This window comes from Acartia tonsa, chromosome 1, assembly GCF_053477335.1.
Source record: "Acartia tonsa isolate MP-2025a chromosome 1, ASM5347733v1, whole genome shotgun sequence".
Classification (NCBI taxonomy): Eukaryota; Metazoa; Arthropoda; class Copepoda; order Calanoida; family Acartiidae; genus Acartia; species Acartia tonsa.
In genome coordinates, this window is record NC_137260.1 from 39,553,753 (window position 1) to 39,572,631 (window position 18,879).

At 31.7% G+C, this 18,879-nt stretch overlaps 1 protein-coding gene and 1 long non-coding RNA gene across 4 annotated transcripts in view; both read right to left on the bottom strand.

Annotated features, from left to right (window-relative positions):
• LOC145319220 (peroxisomal acyl-coenzyme A oxidase 3-like) overlaps nucleotides 1-17,463 on the bottom strand; it is a 43,314-nt gene extending 25,851 nt beyond the window's left edge. Inside the window, exons 1-12 of one of the 3 annotated variants that reach the window (XM_080161201.1) lie at nucleotides 17,416-17,463; nucleotides 16,470-16,484; nucleotides 16,033-16,123; nucleotides 15,441-15,555; nucleotides 10,191-10,294; nucleotides 7,427-7,487; nucleotides 7,139-7,196; nucleotides 6,265-6,362; nucleotides 5,768-5,855; nucleotides 5,010-5,104; nucleotides 3,137-3,230; nucleotides 1,960-2,022 (exon numbers count right to left, since the gene is read on the bottom strand). In XM_080161201.1, the coding sequence (XP_080017327.1) occupies nucleotides 1,960-2,022; nucleotides 3,137-3,230; nucleotides 5,010-5,104; nucleotides 5,768-5,855; nucleotides 6,265-6,362; nucleotides 7,139-7,196; nucleotides 7,427-7,487; nucleotides 10,191-10,294; nucleotides 15,441-15,555; nucleotides 16,033-16,123; nucleotides 16,470-16,484; nucleotides 17,416-17,444 (911 nt within the window). In that variant the 5' untranslated portion in view covers nucleotides 17,445-17,463. Of the gene's footprint in view, nucleotides 1-1,959; nucleotides 2,023-3,136; nucleotides 3,231-5,009; nucleotides 5,105-5,767; nucleotides 5,856-6,264; nucleotides 6,363-7,138; nucleotides 7,197-7,426; nucleotides 7,488-10,190; nucleotides 10,295-15,306; nucleotides 15,351-15,440; nucleotides 15,556-16,032; nucleotides 16,213-16,469; nucleotides 16,485-17,415 lie in introns of those variants that run through there. The other 2 variants (XM_080161200.1, XM_080161206.1) reach the window with 2 other exon arrangements.
• Nucleotides 17,464-17,602: 139 nt separating this feature from the next.
• LOC145327464 (uncharacterized) lies at nucleotides 17,603-18,879 on the bottom strand. Its single transcript, XR_013882178.1, has 3 exons — nucleotides 18,762-18,879; nucleotides 18,151-18,223; nucleotides 17,603-17,784 (listed from the first exon to the last, which is right to left on the bottom strand). It is a non-coding gene; the product is annotated as an uncharacterized LOC145327464 (long non-coding RNA).

Here is an 18,879-nt window from a genome sequence, read left to right on the forward strand (position 1 = left end):
AGAAATTAGAATAGAGTAATACAACGTGTTTCAAGATAAACGTGTTTTTTTTTAACTTAATTATATATAGAAAAAATTTTATCAAATGCTTTATATATTTAGAAAATCTGTTCTGGTACAATTATGTTTCAAATATTTAAAAATGATTATTTCAGCAACTTAAGCCTTAAAAACCGGTTTTTCAAAAGGCCTTATTTTCAAAGATTTATGGATTAAAAGGTTGTGCAAGAAATGCGCACATTTTTAAAATTCAAATTTGCTCGGCTTGTGTTAATAGTAGAAAAAATGTTATGTATACCGTTAGAATTGTTATAAAATCTAGTTTTTGGAAATATAAGTACCATTTTTGTGCTATTTGTTTGTAGTTTAGGAGCTATATTGGAAAATGTGACAAAAAGGTTGAAGAGCTTTAAGTAAGTTTGAACATATTACCACGTAGCTCCTTACGTAGCACAGGAATTTTAGATCTTAATTTAGAAAATATTAAATCTACAAAGGTTGACGATTTTATTAGCTATTATTTAATTTTTAACTTTAATTATTTCTCAGAATGTCTGACTTTGTTCGTGTGGCTGGTTTAAAAGTTCTGTAAGAATTTGACCAAAACTAAGTTTAGAATTTTGCATGTTTCAGTGGGATGAAGGTACAGATAACAGGGGTTGTTCGATAGGCAAATGAATCACTAAGTTATAAGTATAACAACATAAAAAAGTAGCGAAGCCAAAGTTCGGTTGTCATAAAAATTCTTAGTAAGAGAATGTGTAATTATTATATTCATTGAAAATAAAGAAAGCTTTCTAAAAAATCACATATGTCCCATAACTTTAAGGACTGTCGCGGCTAAACAGAAATTTAATTCACCTATTTCGGAAAAGGATATAAAATTGCTGTGCGTCAATTGTTTGAAGTAGAACGATGTTATTCTGACTGCTTTTCGGGGAATCTTCTTACTGCTCCCCTCAATTTTCATAGAAACATTGACCACCCCTGAGGTAAGAAGTTCTTCTAAGAACTAAATGGCCTTCTTGACATTACCTTTATTCCAATATAAATATAGAGATTTTAGAATATGCATGGTCATCAAAAATTTCATAAACTTTAATGTACATATAAAATATGTATCTATAATATATTCTACACATATCTATGGGAGTACCTATAATTTTGGTTCAGTTTGATAGCAGAAACCAGACCAATGAATATAAAAGCTTAATTTTGTTTGTAATCTAAAGGAGGACCTGAGGGTGTATTAATGCAGAACCTTCTTTTAGACTTTATACAAATGTCGGATCATAGAAAAAAACGATGACAAAAAGTGAGGCCATCATTAATATTCACCTAACCTAAAATAACCTAAAAAGCTACTGTAAAATCCGACGAAACGCGCTACTTCGTTTTCTTTTCATGATCCCTAATTTCTTATAATAGTTTTTATATTTTGGACCGTTTTCTGAAGTTGAGCGTGGCTCAACTGAGAGGTACTCTACATATTATATCTATGCATTCTTTATTTTATCAGCTATATTCTATTCATTTTAATCTATTTATTTTAAACATAATATACAGTCTGTTATAAAATGATGGGAGGGGGTCACAGAAAGTCAAATACCACCAACCTTACTTCACCTGTTGGTTTTAGTCCTCAAAGTTTTATAATAACGTTTACTTATTCGTTGCCTTAACAACTTTGGGGATTTAAATTGAGTTTTGATTGTTGGTCTTATTAAATTGAGTGTCCTAACGTTTCAGCCACTTATTGTAATCTAATGAGGGAGTAATTTTGTGTTTCATATTTGGAGATGTGCATCAATTTATCGGTCAATGTCTTATCCCTTTAGATCCCTGCCTTATAATGACGCTGTTCCAACTCAGATTAGAACTTTTCATCTGTCAGGCGCGTTACACTTCACACATAAATCTAAATGCAAAGAAAGTAAAAATAATAAGAAATAAGTGTACCTGTATTGAGTTTGATAGTAAAGAACCGGCCATTCTGGTTCGCCTTCTGGTCCAAATTGCTTCCTTTAAAAAAATAACTTTAAGTCTTATACCTTACTAAATTAAATTTTTCAACCAATTATATAGACTTAAACGAATATAGTTTAGATGTGCTATCAAAGTAATGCATTATATAGCCGCACATCTACAAAAATGACGTCATACAATACAAATGACCTATGATAGGCCAGCATATATTTTACCATTGGTCAATATAAATGTATACTGGCCTATCATTGGTCATTTGTATTCTATAACGTCATTTTTATGAGGCACTAATTGCAGCTTCCTTGCTAAAAAGAATGCGTTGGTTTAAATATCTGCTACTGACCAGTTCTTGTAATATATTTACCTGACGGCTGAATATCTGATAGCTATGATAACAGCCATATGAAGATTAGCAGTTGCTTATAACATAATTACCTGACGGCTGAATATCTGACAGCTATGATAAAAGCCATATAAAGGTTAGCAGCTGCTTATAACATAATTACCTGACGGCCGAATATCTGATAGCTATGATAACAGCCATATGAAGATTAGCAGTTGTTTATAACATAATTACCTGACAGCTGAATATCTGACAGTTATAATAATAGCCATATGAAGATTAAAAGTTGCTTATTACATATTTACCTGACGGCTGAATATCTGATAGCTATGATAACAGCCATATGAAGATTAGCAGTTGTTTATAACATAATTACCTGACAGCTGAATATCTGACAGTTATAATAATAGCCATATGAAGATTAGCAGTTGCTTATAACATAATTACCTGACGGCCGAATATCTGATAGCTATGATAACAGCCATATGAAGATTAGCAGTTGTTTATAACATAATTACCTGACAGCTGAATATCTGACAGTTATAATAATAGCCATATGAAGATTAAAAGTTGCTTATTACATATTTACCTGACGGCCGAATATCTGACAGCTATGATGACAGCCATATGAAGATTAGCAGTTGCTTATAACATAATTACCTGACGGCCGAATATCTGACAGCTATGATGACAGCCATATGAAGATTAGCAGTTGCTAATAACATAATTACCTGACGGCTGAATATCTGACAGCTATGATGTCAGCCATATGAAGATTAGCAGTTGCTTATTACATATGATATTTACCTGACGGCTGAATATCTGACAGCTATGATGACAGCCATATGAAGGTTGGCTGTAGCCATATTCACTATTCCAACTCTTCCACTTGAAAGGTTTCCTAAAATAAATTAGCTTAAAGCCACCGCAGGACCAGTATTTACCCTAAAGAGTAGAGCCCAATCGGTTAACCGGTTACATTCAGTCGGGCAGACAGCCATTACTCTATACTCTACTTTGTATTTCAGATAAAATTTACATTCAGTAAGTTTTATTTAAAACGGTTATAACGTAGATATACATTTTTTTAGGGAATCTTTACAAATGGCCAGTAAAGGTTTGGAGCAAAAAATAGATATTTCGAAAAAACTAAAATCATTGTTATTGCAGCACTATTTATGGACATGATATTATACAATTTTAACTAGTTTCTTCGCACTTGGCCTCAAGACAATTTTAAAGCTTCCCTGAAAATTACAGTCAGTTCGTACAAGCAGTTTCCGAGATCTTTAGCTTCAGACAACAAAAATTGCTACTGTATATTATAGGATAGGTGTTAACTTGTTTATTCAGCAATACATATTATTTTTGTGAATTCTAACATATAATGTTAAACAATAGCAAAAAAACTATTTAATGCGCCGATCTGGACCACCTCTGGCGCACCACTAAATGATTTAAAGATCCAGCTCTGTAATTTATCAATCCTTTAATTAATCCTTGTCTGTCTGTCCGTCAGTAATGACATAATAGAAATTGATGTTTTATAGGATGTTTAATGTCATCTAAAGGCTCAAGAGAAAATTCATCTGACCAAAAAGTATCTACCTTACAATTAATTTCAAAATAACCCATATTTATATTATACGTCCATATGTTCAGCTTTTTAAACTTGTTTTTATTTGTGTGCTTTACTACTCATGAATGTTGTAATCCTTGTTATAAAGTTTATGAGAATTACATGAAGGCCAAAGTTTGAATAAAATTAGATGTTTTCCTTTAAAGAGCTAGTCGAGCACTGAAACCCTCCTCCATTTAAAAAAAAATTTAAAACAAAAGGGGGTAGTTTATTTCCTCACCCCTGCGGGAGCTCTAAACCTATGGTACACTGACCCTACGGGGCTACCCAGTACCCAATATAACCTAACCTAAAGTAATAAACAAAGAAAAGAAAAACTACCCCCACTTTATTTAAATTTTATAAAAAAAATAAGGGGGGGGGGACTTTCTGTGCTCAACATGGCACTTTGAGAAAAACGCCTAAATTAAACTTATGAAAGTACAGCAAATAAATTTTACAACACTTACATAAAAAAAAATTAAGTGCAAACTTTCTTAACAACATGGAGGAGGGAGGGTATATTAGACGGTAAATTATACTGATTCCCTAAGTTTTGTAACACGTTTCTCATCAGTTGGCGGCGGTTTCAAAAACCATGGGTAGATTATTCTTAATTTTCTTCTTCGAACTAGCGGTGTTCAAATATTTCAACCAATAATTTTGACCTATCGAAGTGGTAAATTTGTTTGTCATCATTGTAGATCTAAAAATGGTCGTCCATGGTCTTATCCCTATAATATCCCTGCCAAACGACAATTATGTTCAAAAATGAAGTGAAGCTTTAATTTCATAAAATCAAATATATACAATTATTTGTAGCATTGCCTAATGCTTCATATTAAGAATACAAAAATATTAGGAACACAAAAACATGGAAGAAGAAAGTGCTAAAGGTAAAATTGAAAATTAAGAAAAGATTATTAAATTTTTGAAACTAAAAAAGACTTATGTTTAAAAAGTTTTTCAAATAAAAGTTATTGCATTATTCAAAACTTGAAAAAAAGTTAACATGTTTCATAATCGGAATTATAAAATTTATAAAGGTAAGAAAAAAATTACCCAAAGAGGCCCCAAATCTTTTATTAGGATCCTTAAAAGGGGTGGTGTACTCTCCCTCCTGAGTAACATCTCCTGTTTTGTTCAATAGCATGCTCCTAAACAAATTTAAACATGTTAAAATCATTTTATCTATTTAAAACTTTGTAGACTCCTTTAATGATCCTTTAATAGCAACTCCATATCTATAATCATCGGTCATTATGTACATTTTAAACAATTCTATTATTTTTTAGCTATTTTTAAATTGGAACTTAATAAATTACTAGGGCTTCTGACATCTAGGTGGGGGCTTTGAAATAGCAAATAACAATCCCAAGTCTAAAAGAGCGTCGTTTTTTCCGCATAATTCCGTAAAGTTGGGTGCAAGCTTCCAGTCAAATGCGCTTAATCTTAATTATAACCAAAACAACACTATTCGTTTAGTTAAGATCTGTTTGACCTAATAAGTGCATTTGACTTGAAGCTTGCACCCAACTTTACGGAATTATGCCAAAAAATTACCCTCTTAAAAAATAAAATAGATTCTAACAAAGTAGTAATTGATTACCTTGGAATTCTATAATTCGTAAAGTTTATCCTTCCATTATCAAGCAAATACAAACCAATCTTTTAAACTTAATGCTCCTGACATAGCAGCAGGTGGTATTTTTTATTCCTATAAAATTGAAACATCATCAAATCTTACCGAGTTCCTTTAATCCAAGTTTTTCTAACTAATACTAACAAAGAAATACTCCTGACAAAGCAGCAGTAGTTACCTTGGAATCCTGTAGTTAGTAAACATCATCCAACCATTGTCAAGTCCATTCAAACCAAGTTTTTCTCCCATATCTCCTATCTTCAGGCCTAAAATGTACTAATACATCAAATCCGAATACATTATTATAATGTAAAGAAAATTAGTTAAATAATACATTAAGTAAAAAACTACAATAATTATAAAGATAAATCATAGAAATTATAAATGTAAAGTTAATCCATATTATACAGTTATCTACTTGTTATATGTAAGATGTTTTACTTAGTGTACTTTTGACTTAATTAATACACACATTGGACATAAATTAAAATTAATTTCTATATACTTGGATTTCGAAGAATCAAAACTAATAGGTATGGTTTAATTTCTTTGAAACCACAGTTTCCACTTTATACAATCCTCTGAAGTAAAATTGTCTTGGACTATGATAATTGTTTTCTTTAGGACTTAATATTTTCATTGACAATAGCTGTCAGTATAAAGAAACAATTATACCTGGATAAATCTGATGGCTGGCAGGATCTCTGACAGGCACAATAAAATTATGAAGTCCGTGGTTCGTTCCGTCCGGAGTTATCAAATTGGCAAACACACTGAAATAGAATTTTGTAGAGGGGTGCTGCCATTTCTATAACTGGCAAAAGAGTATTGTATTTTTGAGTGGTTGTATTTTGTCAGTTTCAAAATTAGGTGTACTTTATAATTGGCACTATTTTTTTTTATTTTTTAATTGGAACAATTACATCTTTCTTTTATAACTGGCATAGTCACAGTTTTGATGACTTTTATATACCCAGGAAATTCAATGAAAAGTTGACTTTAATTTTGTATCATATTTTTCTCATTTTTCTCCATGTGTATAAAAATAAAATAAAATTTATTTCATTATTTCCTAATGAAAATGAAAGTCATTGCAAATATTGGAGGCTTGGAAAAGAATGAATTCTAACGTTTCATAAAAGAGAAGTATCTCAATTAGAAACTAGAGACCATCTTATTATGAAAGATGGTTTTAGTTTTAACCCTAACATTTTTAACCACAAAACAAGCTAAAGTTAGCTAAAAGTCAAGCATTTAAAAAAAGAAAATTAAAAACAAATTCAACTTCTTTTTTATTCATTATCAGTACCATAACCACCAATATTAAAAACAGAGCTCGGCAGCCGAGCCTCAGCCGCGAATATGCCTCAAATTTCAACCTGCTTGTGAGCAAAAAAAAACTGTAAGAGATTAATTGTCTGTTCAGGAAAAGGTTTAAAAGCTATGATATCACGATTTCACTTAGACATACACGCGGCAGACGCGCGGCTGCCAAACTCTGATTAAAACTATTGGTTCTTGAAAGGTCGTTAATATAAAATCAATGTACCTGGCATGAGTAGCTGTTTTACCGAGGTTTCCAGACCAGCATTTGGCACTCTCAAAATCTAAAAAATGTTAAATCTACATTTAAAAAATAATCCAATAACATCCAAGCTTTTATCAGCTATTATTTGAAAGAGAGGAGGTTATTTCTGTCCTTGCCCCTACCTACCCTTCGAATAAAACTGTAAACCAGGGTTATTTTTTAACAATTTCAGTTTAATGTAAAATGTTTACAAAAACACCCATAATGTTTGAATTTTTAATAACTGATCAAATACAATAATCAACTGACTTGGAGTATTCAAAATGAATTCTTCAGTTGTAGGATCATATCTTGCTTCAGTCCCAAGTCCCTTAAAACAAGAATGACAATATTCATAAAAGCAAAGCATAGTTAGAAGGTCAGACACCGATTATAAACAAAGAGTAACAACCTATTTAGTATTCAACATTAGTTAGGAATTTGAAGAAAAAAATCCGTTTTGATATATTTTAAACTACTAAAATAATACAGGATTCAATTTAAAGACTTAGTTACAGAGATGCTATACATATGACATTATTCCAAATGGTCTGACGAATCAATATTCCAAAAATCAAATAAATATGTTGATTATATATATATGGTGCATTATTTGCCAAATGTACCACTTTTCTGCACTACCTCTCCGATTTTGTTAATACTCTATATTTTGGTCCGTTGGGTCATTCAAGGATGCTGGATGGCCAAAAAAAAGTTTCAGAGTCCCTGGATGTCTAGATATCTAGCTATCTATGAAGGTAGGTAACAAAAATGTAAAAAACACCCATTTTTTCACAATTTTAAAAATTAATTTTTTCATCAATCTTACATCCAATCTATACATTTTATACACCAAAATGATCGTTTATTCCTGTAAAAAGCGCACATAATGCTATTTTGGCCAAAACTCTAATTTTACAGGGTGTCCAACAAAAAGTGTATTTTGGATATCTAGCGTAATACCCAAAATACCTGTCCGAAAAAAATCATTTTTTTTGGCTTAAATCCTGTGTTTCATCTGTGTGCATATGTGGTATATAACGGTTCGGACCACCCGAGACTATAAGGTTGTCAAATTTCACTTTGGGACACCCTGTAAATGTGACTTTTGCGTCTGTAGAGCTAAAACTTGGTCCAAATTGGCTATTTTTTTCAAATTACTCTAATATGTGTCTTAGTATGTTTGGCCATAGTGTTTTCTGACCAGATCAATATTTTCATATTTTTTGGACACCCTGTATTTTCAAAAAAAGAGAAAAAAAATTTTAGTTTTTTTTTAAATTTTTTTTCTATTTTTAAGTTACTTAAAACTGTCATATAGATACAGATTTTGACTAATAACAATAATATTTGCCTATTTTACAATGTTTTACACTTTTGGGACACCCTGTGCATGTTTTTGAAAAATGATGGTTTTTGCCCATTTTTTGGGGGAAGGAGTCGTTTTAGGGCCATAGACTTTTTCTTCATTTTTGTAGAACTTTTCAAGACACATCATTTGTTATTTATGCAAAAACCGCAAAAATCGAACCGTTTTGCCGCTATTCACCGCCAAAGGCAGAATTTTTTACGTTTTTTGCCATTCCCGAGGTTCTAATGGGCATTTGTGGTAAGAAGACGTTGATTTATCAAGATAACTGTGAAATACTTTTATATAGGCATTTTAATTTACTAAATTTCATGTGAAGTAAATTTTTTTGTATATCCAACCGATTTTTGTCAAAAGGAATTTCAAATGCACGTGATTTATGTTTCTTTTATCACTTATGTTATAGCAATTATTTATGTTATATTCACTTAATTTTCTTGTTTTAACAATTGAAATCCATCTCGACGAAAAACGGTTAGCTGCACAAAAAATTTTACTTAATATAAAATTTAGTAAATTAAATTACCTAAATAAAAGTATTTAAGAGGAATCTTGACAAATCAACGTCTTCTTACCACAAATGCCCATTACAATCTCCGGAACGGCAAAAACGTAAAAAATTCTGCCTTTGGCGGTGAATAGCGGCAAAACGGTTCGATTTTTGCGGTTTTTGCATAAATAACAAATGATGTGTCTTGAAAAGTTCTACAAAAATGAAGAAATAGTCTATGGCCCTAAAACGACTCCTTCCCCCAAAAAATGGGCAAAAACCATCATTTTTCAAAAACATGCACAGGGTGTCCCAAAAGTGTAAAAAATTGTAAAATAGGCAAATATTATTGTTATTAGTCAAAATCTGTATCTATATGACAGTTTTAAGTAACTTAAAAATAGAAAAAAAATTTTAAAAAAAACTTAAATTTTTTTTCTCTTTTTTTGAAAATACAGGGTGTCCAAAAAATATGAAAATATTGATCTGGTCAGAAAACACTATGGCCAAACATACTAAGACACATATTAGAGTAATTTGAAAAAAAATAGCCAATTTGGACCAAGTTTTAGCTCTACAGACGCAAAAGTCACATTTACAGGGTGTCCCAAAGTGAAATTTGACAACCTTATAGTCTCGGGTGGTCCGAACCGTTATATACCACATATGCACACAGATGAAACACAGGATTCAAGCCAAAAAAAATGATTTTTTTCGGACAGGTATTTTGGGTATTACGCTAGATATCCAAAATACACTTTTTGTTGGACACCCTGTAAAATTAGAGTTTTGGCCAAAATAGCATTATGTGCGCTTTTTACATGAATAAACGATCATTTTGGTGTATAAAATGTATAGTTTGGATGTAAGATTGATGAAAAAATTAATTTTTAAAATTGTGAAAAAATGGGTGTTTTTTACATTTTTGTTACCTACCTTCATAGATAGCTAGATATCTAGACATCCAGGGACTCTGAAACTTTTTTTTGGCCATCCAGCATCCTTGAATGACCCAACGGACCAAAATATAGAGTATTAACAAAATCGGAGAGGTAGTGCAGAAAAGTGGTACATTTGGCAAATAATGCACCATTATATATATTAACAGACAGACACGTAATATAGAATAGCTTCGCTACTAAGAAACAAAATCTTTTCTAAAAGATGGATCCTACCTTAGTGTTAGTTCCATGGCTAATTTCAGTAAGACAGAAGCATCCACCAATCAAATCTTTCCTGGACATCTTCAACAAATCAAAATGTCTTTCTGTTCCTCCACCTAAAGTAAGAAATAGGTTAGGTTGGAATATTCAGGGCCCTTAGGAATCTATAGGGTGAGAAAATGATTGATAGATTGATGTACAGCCAACGAATAAAAAAATATTATAATAATTACTTTGGAAATATTTAAATAAACAGCCCATTGTCCCCTCCCTTCTTGGTTAACACTGTTGTAAGTAGCGATGCTGCACTAAGGCTTCATTCTCCTCATGTTTGCATTCCGTTATGAAATAGAACTTCTCGACTGTAAGAGATAGACTCTCAAATTTTTGAATAATTATATCTATCCCATCCATTCATTGTATTTCCGTACAAAATTAAATTCAAATTATTCACCCATGCTCAAATCCCTTGTATATAAATTACATGATGTCTACCTGTCTGTACCTTAACTTCTCGCTAACCACCCGTCCAACATAGTTCTTCTTCACAGTCAAGCTTCTTATATTCATAGAGAAGATTTATAACTATTTTGGGCGCGGATACCTAGATGCCTCTAGGGGCGTAGCCACTCATAGAAACAAATATATGTTTAAAACAAAGAATATTCATACTACTACTCATAATGATAACAAATGTAGTTTATGTTAGTGTGACGTTTAATTATGAAGAAGCAAAATTAATTATATGATGTGATATGAGATTTACCTTTTTATGTAATAAACCTTAATATGGTGCTTTCCCACAAAGTAGCTGTTGAGCATTGATAAGTTCCCCCCCCCCCACCTTATTTAAGAAATAAATTGAAAATAAGGCGGGGATCCCTAATCCTAAAGGATAGCTATACCAACGGTGCCCAGTTCCAAGTATCTAACCTAACCTTGTACAGAAAAAAATCTAGCTAACCGTTGAACCGATTTGGTTCTACATTACCTGCCCCAATTGCCTGTGGAAAAAGTCCAGGTAAAACATTTTTAAACCTTAAAAAACTAAAATTGAAAGTGCCTCTAGAGCCTTTTTTGTAAAAGTGAAGCTAGTTTTTATTTTATTAGTTATGTTCGAGCACAACATAAAAAAAAGAAAATCTTCTTTTTCAAACCATTGAGGAAAAACTCAAATTGCCCCCTCAAGTAACACCAAATATACCCTTTACCCTCCCCTTTCAAGATATTTGCAGAAAATAAAATAAGAAAAAAAATTTTTTCATGAAATTTTAATTTTAGCAAATATATAAATATTTTCCTTATTCTACTATTAGAATTTATTATTTCTCAAGAAAAATGTTTTACGCATGTAGGAAAAGGGTTTAAAATACAGAGAAAATGTAAATTTTTTTAACAAGGATAACAACATAGAGAGAAGCTCTGAAACGGTAGGAAAACGCATATTAACACTTGTAGAGTGTCAGATCTAAATAAGCAAAATAGAAATGCATGAGTCTAAACAAAATTGTAAGTAACTTTGTTGCAAAACTGACTAAATACAGGATACTGTTTTAGGACATTCTTACATTTCTAGGACATGATTCGCTTATATCATTGTACCTTGTTGTAATAGGAATCGGTATTCCAAAAATCAGGTGAACAGGATTTTTATCATACAAAAGTTGTTGTAAAAAGTAAAAAAATAGCAGGTTTTAAGGATTATAGAGTTGATACGCTTCCTAAATCGTACCTTAGTGTTATAGGAATAATCAAGTTTAAAATCGACAGGACAATTTTAACATTTCTAAATAAACGAAAAGAGATAAACGTTTCGCACGTAGGGACTTGCACCGATAATTATTTCAGAAAAGCTTCGCTTTTAAAAATTGAAATTGTTTTTATAAATATGATAACTGTTTCATTAATCTTACTTAGGTTAATACGTTGTATACTTTACTTGGCTTCGCCCCTAGAGGCCTCTAGAATCCTAAAACTCATTTTTTTAATTTAATATTTTTTTTAAATCGGGGGGGGGGGGGGGCAGGGAGGTTGTCGCCACTCCTGAGTCCTCATCCCGTTTTTTACTTTAGTTTTTAATTATTTTGGGGGGGGGGAGGGGAGAATTTTTTTCTAGGGGACAAAATAGTTATAAACCTTCCCAAGACCTATGCGAAGCTACCCTGTTAGAGAGAGCCCGATCGGTTCAGCGGTTAGCGAGATCCTTTGGTACAAACAAACAAACAGACAGACAGACAGATATCGTTTTTGCATTTATATGAGGTTAAAAAAATTTTATATTTTGAAAAAAAATTATGTTATTAAGAAGTTCAAATAAGCCAAAAATTCTTAGAATGGTAAATTGAAAATAATCAAATTTAATTTAAATAATTACAAAAAATCTTTAAAACACATTTCAACATATATTAGATATAAATTTTATTATTTGCTTATTTATCTTACTGTGGCATGTATTTTGGTACACCAACAAACGTCCTACCGCGACAAACATCCTAATGCGACAAACGTCCTAAACGACAAACCTCCTAAACGACAAACGTCCTAATGCGACATCTCTTAAGTAAAACGTCCTAATTAAAAAAAAATTAAATCTTCCAAATTTGTTTTTAAAATGTTCTAAGATAAGAGGCAATATATATTATTTTAAAAATTAAAGGTCTATTTTTGTATTGCACGGTTGTATCGGGTTCGAAACCATTTCGTTTGATAGCCAACACAGACTTTGGGAAAACTGTCGGACAGATTTTTAAAATTTAACCTATGGTTAAAGTTATTCAAAAAATAAATTTCAGTTAAAGATTATTGTCCTGTGTTCTATCGCCATTTTGAATTTTATATTGATAAGTATTCTTACAATTAGAGGATTTTGTCCTTAAATTTGGAAGATTTTTTGGTACACCGACAAACGTCCTACCGCGACAAACGTCCTACTACGACAAACGTCCTACGCGACAAACGTCCTAAGCGACAAACGTCCTACTGCGACATCTCTTAAGTAAAACGTCCTAAAAATTTAAAGGTCGAATTTTGTAATGCAAGGATGTATCGGGTTCGAAACCATACCATTTGATAGCCAACACAGACTTTGGGAAAACTGTCGGACAGATTTTTAAAATTTAGCCTATGGTTAAAGTTATTCAAAAAATAAATTTCAGTTAAAGATTATTTTCCTGTGTTAATTATCGCCATTTTGAATTTTATATTGATAAGTATTCTTACAATTAGAGGATTTTGTCCTTAAATTTGGAAGATTTTTTTTATTTCATAATTTTTGAAAATTTTTAGGACGTTTTACTTAAGAGATGTCGCAGTAGGACGTTTGTCGCGGTAGGACGTTTGTCGCTTAGGACGTTTGTCGCGTAGGACGTTTGTCGCATTAGGACGTTTGTCGTATTAGGACGTTTGTCGGTGTACCGATTTTTTTTATTCCATAATTTTTGAAAATTTTTAGGACGTTTTACTAAAGAGATGTCGCATTAGGACGTTTGTCGCAGTAGGACGTTTGTCGTTTAGGAGGTTTGTCATTTAGGAGGTTTGTCGTTTAGGAGGTTTGTCGCATTAGGACGTTTGTCGTATTAGGACGTTTGTCGGTGTACCTGTATTTTCCTTAAACCTGTCTATTTTGAGTTGAGTACCCTTTGGGAAAAATTTCTGTGTCTACTCACACATGCAATCTTGCAGTTTACCCAGTTTTACACAAAATAAACTAAAGAGTGTGCAAAAATGCGGAACTTTTTAAAAATTAAAAATGCGTGGCTTGTGTTAAAACTAGAAATATGTTATTCATACCGTTAGAACTATTAACTCTAGTTATTGGAAATATAAAAACGATTCCTGTGAAGGTACATGGTAAAATGTCTCAACTGACTTTAAACATTTTAAAACTTTCTTACATTTTTCAATAAAGTTTCTAAATTACAAATAGCACAAAAATATCACGTATATTTCCAAAAACAAGAATTAATGAAGGTTCTCACAATATGCATAGAATTTTTCGACCATTACCAACGAGCCACACAGATTAAATTTTTAAAATGTAAGCATTTCTTTTTGCACATTCTACTCGCAAGTCAAGTTTGAAGTCAGTTGGGACATTTTACCACGCCGCTCCTAAACTATAATTAGCACAGGAATCGTTTTTATATTTCTAAAAACTAGAGTTAATAGTGGTTCTAACGATATGTATAATATTTTTCTACTATGAACTTAAGCCGCGCAATTTTAATTATAAAAAGGTTCCCATTTTTTTGCACACCCTTTATCTACACAAATGTTTCTAGAATTAAAACATATACAGGGTGACTAAGAAAACTTTTTTAATTAGCTTGCTATAGGAAATGAATAAAAAGAGGACCAATTTAAATTGATTTAAGTTTATTTAAAAAAACTAACACATTTGCAGGCTGTTCTTTTAAATGGGCAAAATCTTCTAAAATGCTTTATGATAGACTTTAAACTAGGGTTTCTAGTTTCTATATTCCCTTATATCTATGCAGGGCTAAGCAAACCTAAATAAAATTAGCCCAGATAATCTTATAGGATTTGGCCCACTAAAAGTGACCAAAAGATTAAACAAAACAATAAAATCAATTTACTTTACTTTTTACTTTTTCTTGCAAACAATTATGAAAAATATTTTTTTTTTCTTTTTTGGAAACCCTGTGGTAAATAAACTAGATATATCTGAATAGATTAGATATATGGGTTTTCCATTTATATTGATTACATCTTACACAGATATATTTCAACTCTTTCTAAAATACAATTTTAAAGACGAAGCTTTTCTATAATGAGGGTCCGTCTGTATACAGTTAACCCTTTTTATTACTTTAGACAAGAATGAATTGTCCTATCGATTTCAAAATTGGATGATGATTCCTAGAAAGTGTAAGAAAAATCTTTAGTTGTAGATCAGAGTGACCAACAATAAATTCAAAAGAATGAACAACATGCTTTATAGTAATATTTATAAAACCAATTAATCACTCACCAACAAAACTGCCTAGGAAGAACTCTTTATAAAGCAATCTCTTAGCACAAAGTTATTAATCATACATTCTCAAGATTAGTAACAAAGTGCAACGTGTATCATAATGCCCTGCCTTTTTTAAACTAATCAATCAATCACCTGAAACACTGCCAAGAAAGAACTCCTTCTACACATCTATTTTGCACAGATTGACCAATCATACATTTCCCAGATTAACAAAGCGCAATGTGCATTATAATGCCGCGTAATGTTTTTTTCAATCAATCAATCACCTGAAACACTGCCTAGGAAGAACTCCTTGTAGAGCATCTTTTTAGCACAGAGTGACCAATCATACATTCCCAGTGATGACACCAAGGCACTTGATTTCAATGGTGACTCTAGCATCTAATATGAGAAAAAAGATAAAATGTTAAACAAGGATGTTATCATCCACAAGTAGCAAAGAGCAGGAATAGAAAATAATATTATAAAAGTAATATAGAGAACAACAAAAGAGACATAATGGTTCAGCGGAATTTTAAGCAAATATTTTGCTGTCTATCTCTTATAACAGCCTAGTAAATAATATTTTTTTTATAGTTAATAGATAATGTTAGTTAAGGAATATATTTATAACCTACCAATACTTATAACAAGCCTTTGAGCTAAATCAAAAGGAGAAGTTTTCATAGTAGATGTTAAAGTAAATAGATTTTGATCATAACTCTGACTTTTATTTTAGAACATCTATTGATTTGATTAAGTCCAAAGTACAAAAATTTAAAAATTATGAATAATTCTTATTTAGAAAAAAAAACTTTAATGATGTAAAAGATAAATTTAAAGTTTGTATGCCTGTACAAAATGATCTGTGAAACTTACCTCTATATCTGTAACAGGCTGAATTTGCTGGAACCTGTATAGTCTTTGTCCAGTTAGGTTTTTGAATTCCTCCACCGTTAAATCCCGCTGCCTTTGCAAGCATTTTTTCTCACATTTTTTTTCAACTTTCGGTAGGATAAATAATTTAATTGCAACATTTTGCATTGAAAAATAAGGATTACAAAATCCACAAGTAGCGAAGCTCAGCAAAACAGTTAGAAGAACAGCCAAACTTATGGAAAAAAAAGTAGGTTAAAATACAGACAGGCGTGAAAAGAAATGTTCAGAAGTCATATTAGAAAGACCCAGGAACCAACTGAGTTTAAATGTTCACCAAAATATGTTTCTAAATAAATCTTTGAAGAAAAGACATTTGTTTTACTACAGTGAATTTATCCAACTATTATTTAACTCCATTAAATGGGAAATAGAAAAACCTTTGAAATATTGGCTCCTAAAGGATGAACAATGTGAATTGAATTATTTTACATAAATCTATATAATAGATTCAATGCCGGAAAAAATATTTTCTACTTATCTATTTTATAACAGTCAAATTGTAAAAGTATTGTACTATAAACAAAAATATAATTCCTAACCTAAAACAAAAACTTTTATATTATAGGTACAGGAGTATTTTGTATATGAGTAAAGTGTTCTGTTTGTGTATTTTATATGTAACATAATATACCCTATATTCAGTAGTAGTGCAGCTACTATTTAATAAGTGTTTGTTTGATCAACCCCTTCTGTAGATTAAAATTATTGTTAACAAGTATGGAAACTACTAGTTTGGAAAATTAAATAAAAGTACCCAAAGAATAAGATAATGTGGTTATAAAAATTTGAGTACCAGTGTAATTTACAGTCCAATGTCCCCAACCTCCTAGAAATTTTACAGACGACATTACGCATATGTAATATAGCCTACCAATAACTAAATCAATCCTCATGTTTTGATTGATTGATTAGTTTCTTAGTGCTTGAATTAAGTATAATTATTCCCGTATAACCCTTTGCTGTTATTTGAAGGTTTTATTTTTGAACATAATTGATCTTGATTTAATCAGAATTAGTAAATTTTATATTTTATATTAACAGATAGACAAACTGAAACCTTATTACTTTATTATTGAGAAAATTTAATGAAATACAATAAACAGGGGGGCAGGAAACAAAAATAGGTTTTACATCATTTTTTATTCGATCTTTTTTTAGGAGGGGGGGGAGGAGAGAGACTTTTATCTAACGTTTTATTTCTCATATAAATAAACTTTAGGTGGGGTCTTTTTTTAAATAGAAAGGCAAAATTTATTAGTTACTGGGAGTAACAGACAAACAGAATTACTATTTCTTATTAATAGAATATTAAATTCAATTCAATCCTTTTCTATTGCCCGCCAAACTTTCATTTTTGTTTCCAATAACTCATTTCTGCAAGTTCAAACCATATTATGCCAGTTATTTTGATTAACAAAAGAAGAGGTTTCCCCCAAAGAGCCTAGTCGAGCACAGAAATCTCTCTTCCAACCCCCCTTCCTTATATCTATTATGATGGTTAACAAAGTTTTTATCCAACAAATGAGAGAATGCTTAACGGTACTAAGTCCCTTTCCTCCCTGTAAAATAGAAAATAATTGGTTTCAACTTTCCTGTGGACGCACACCCTGACTAGCCTCCAGTCAAATGTTGGCTTCAGCTGATTTCCAGGTTTTAGGTCCTGGATGGACAGATTGCGTGGAAGGTGTACACCTGCAAAAAGATTCAAAAAATGATTATGTTCATTAAGACTTTGTATGGTTTATGCCTTATCGTACAAATACAAAGTTACATAAGTCATTTATTTCTATAAATCACGTTTTAAATAGAAATTGTTGACCTTCAAAAATTACTTTTATGTCAAAGAAGATAAAGTAGATTTTAATTCAGGCTAGCCAGGCAGAATCTTCTACCTGGATTCTATTCTATACTTTATCTTCTTTGTTTTATGTTGATATGATTGTTCTTATTCAGATCCTACCTGTATCCTGTGGACACCCTCTGTACACATCCAGAGGTCCATGTGCTAGCTCTTTACACAGCCTGTATACCAGCTCCTGATTCTTATTCAGATCTTACCTGTATCCTGTGGACACCCTCTGTACACATCCAGAGGTCCATGTTCTGGCTCTGGACACAGGTATGCTAGCTCCTGAGGTATACAATATTGTTAATTCATTTTGTTCAGTCAATATAGTTTACTTTCTTTTCAACTCTTTGATTAGTTCATCCTCTCGTTGTCGGGTAGATGCTAGGTTCGAATCCTGCCCCAACATCGAGATTCTACTTTAAGGTCAAAGATCGTGTAATCAAAGGTTTAGTTCTCGGTCTACTAGGTGTTCTTTATCGGTGGACTAAGGGGCGAACCATTGTCCAAAAGGTTTTTAAGTCTCAAAATCTTTTTAAGGTGTCTCTAGAACCGTAGGAGTGGGTGAATTTAATAAGAGTGGTGATGGGCAGGTGTATGTCACTCCTCCAAAATTTTTAGCTAATATTTTAAATAACCCCACAGTCCCCCTATTTTACTCTAAAAATAAGCTTAAAAACTGTAAGTGTTCAACACTCAATAATGGTTTAAATAAAGGCGGAATTAAACTGCCCGGTAAAAACCCGGTATCGGGCCGAGCTAACCCTATTCATTGCCATATAAATAACTTCTCTAAATAGCATAAATTAAGATAAGCACTCACTTGTTGGTCACACATATTATCTTGTTCTTAGTTAACCAACCTAAGTCAAATAAACAACTGATGCATCTATCTTTCAAAATATGAGTGCTATAGTTCCTGTAAATAAACTATAACAGCA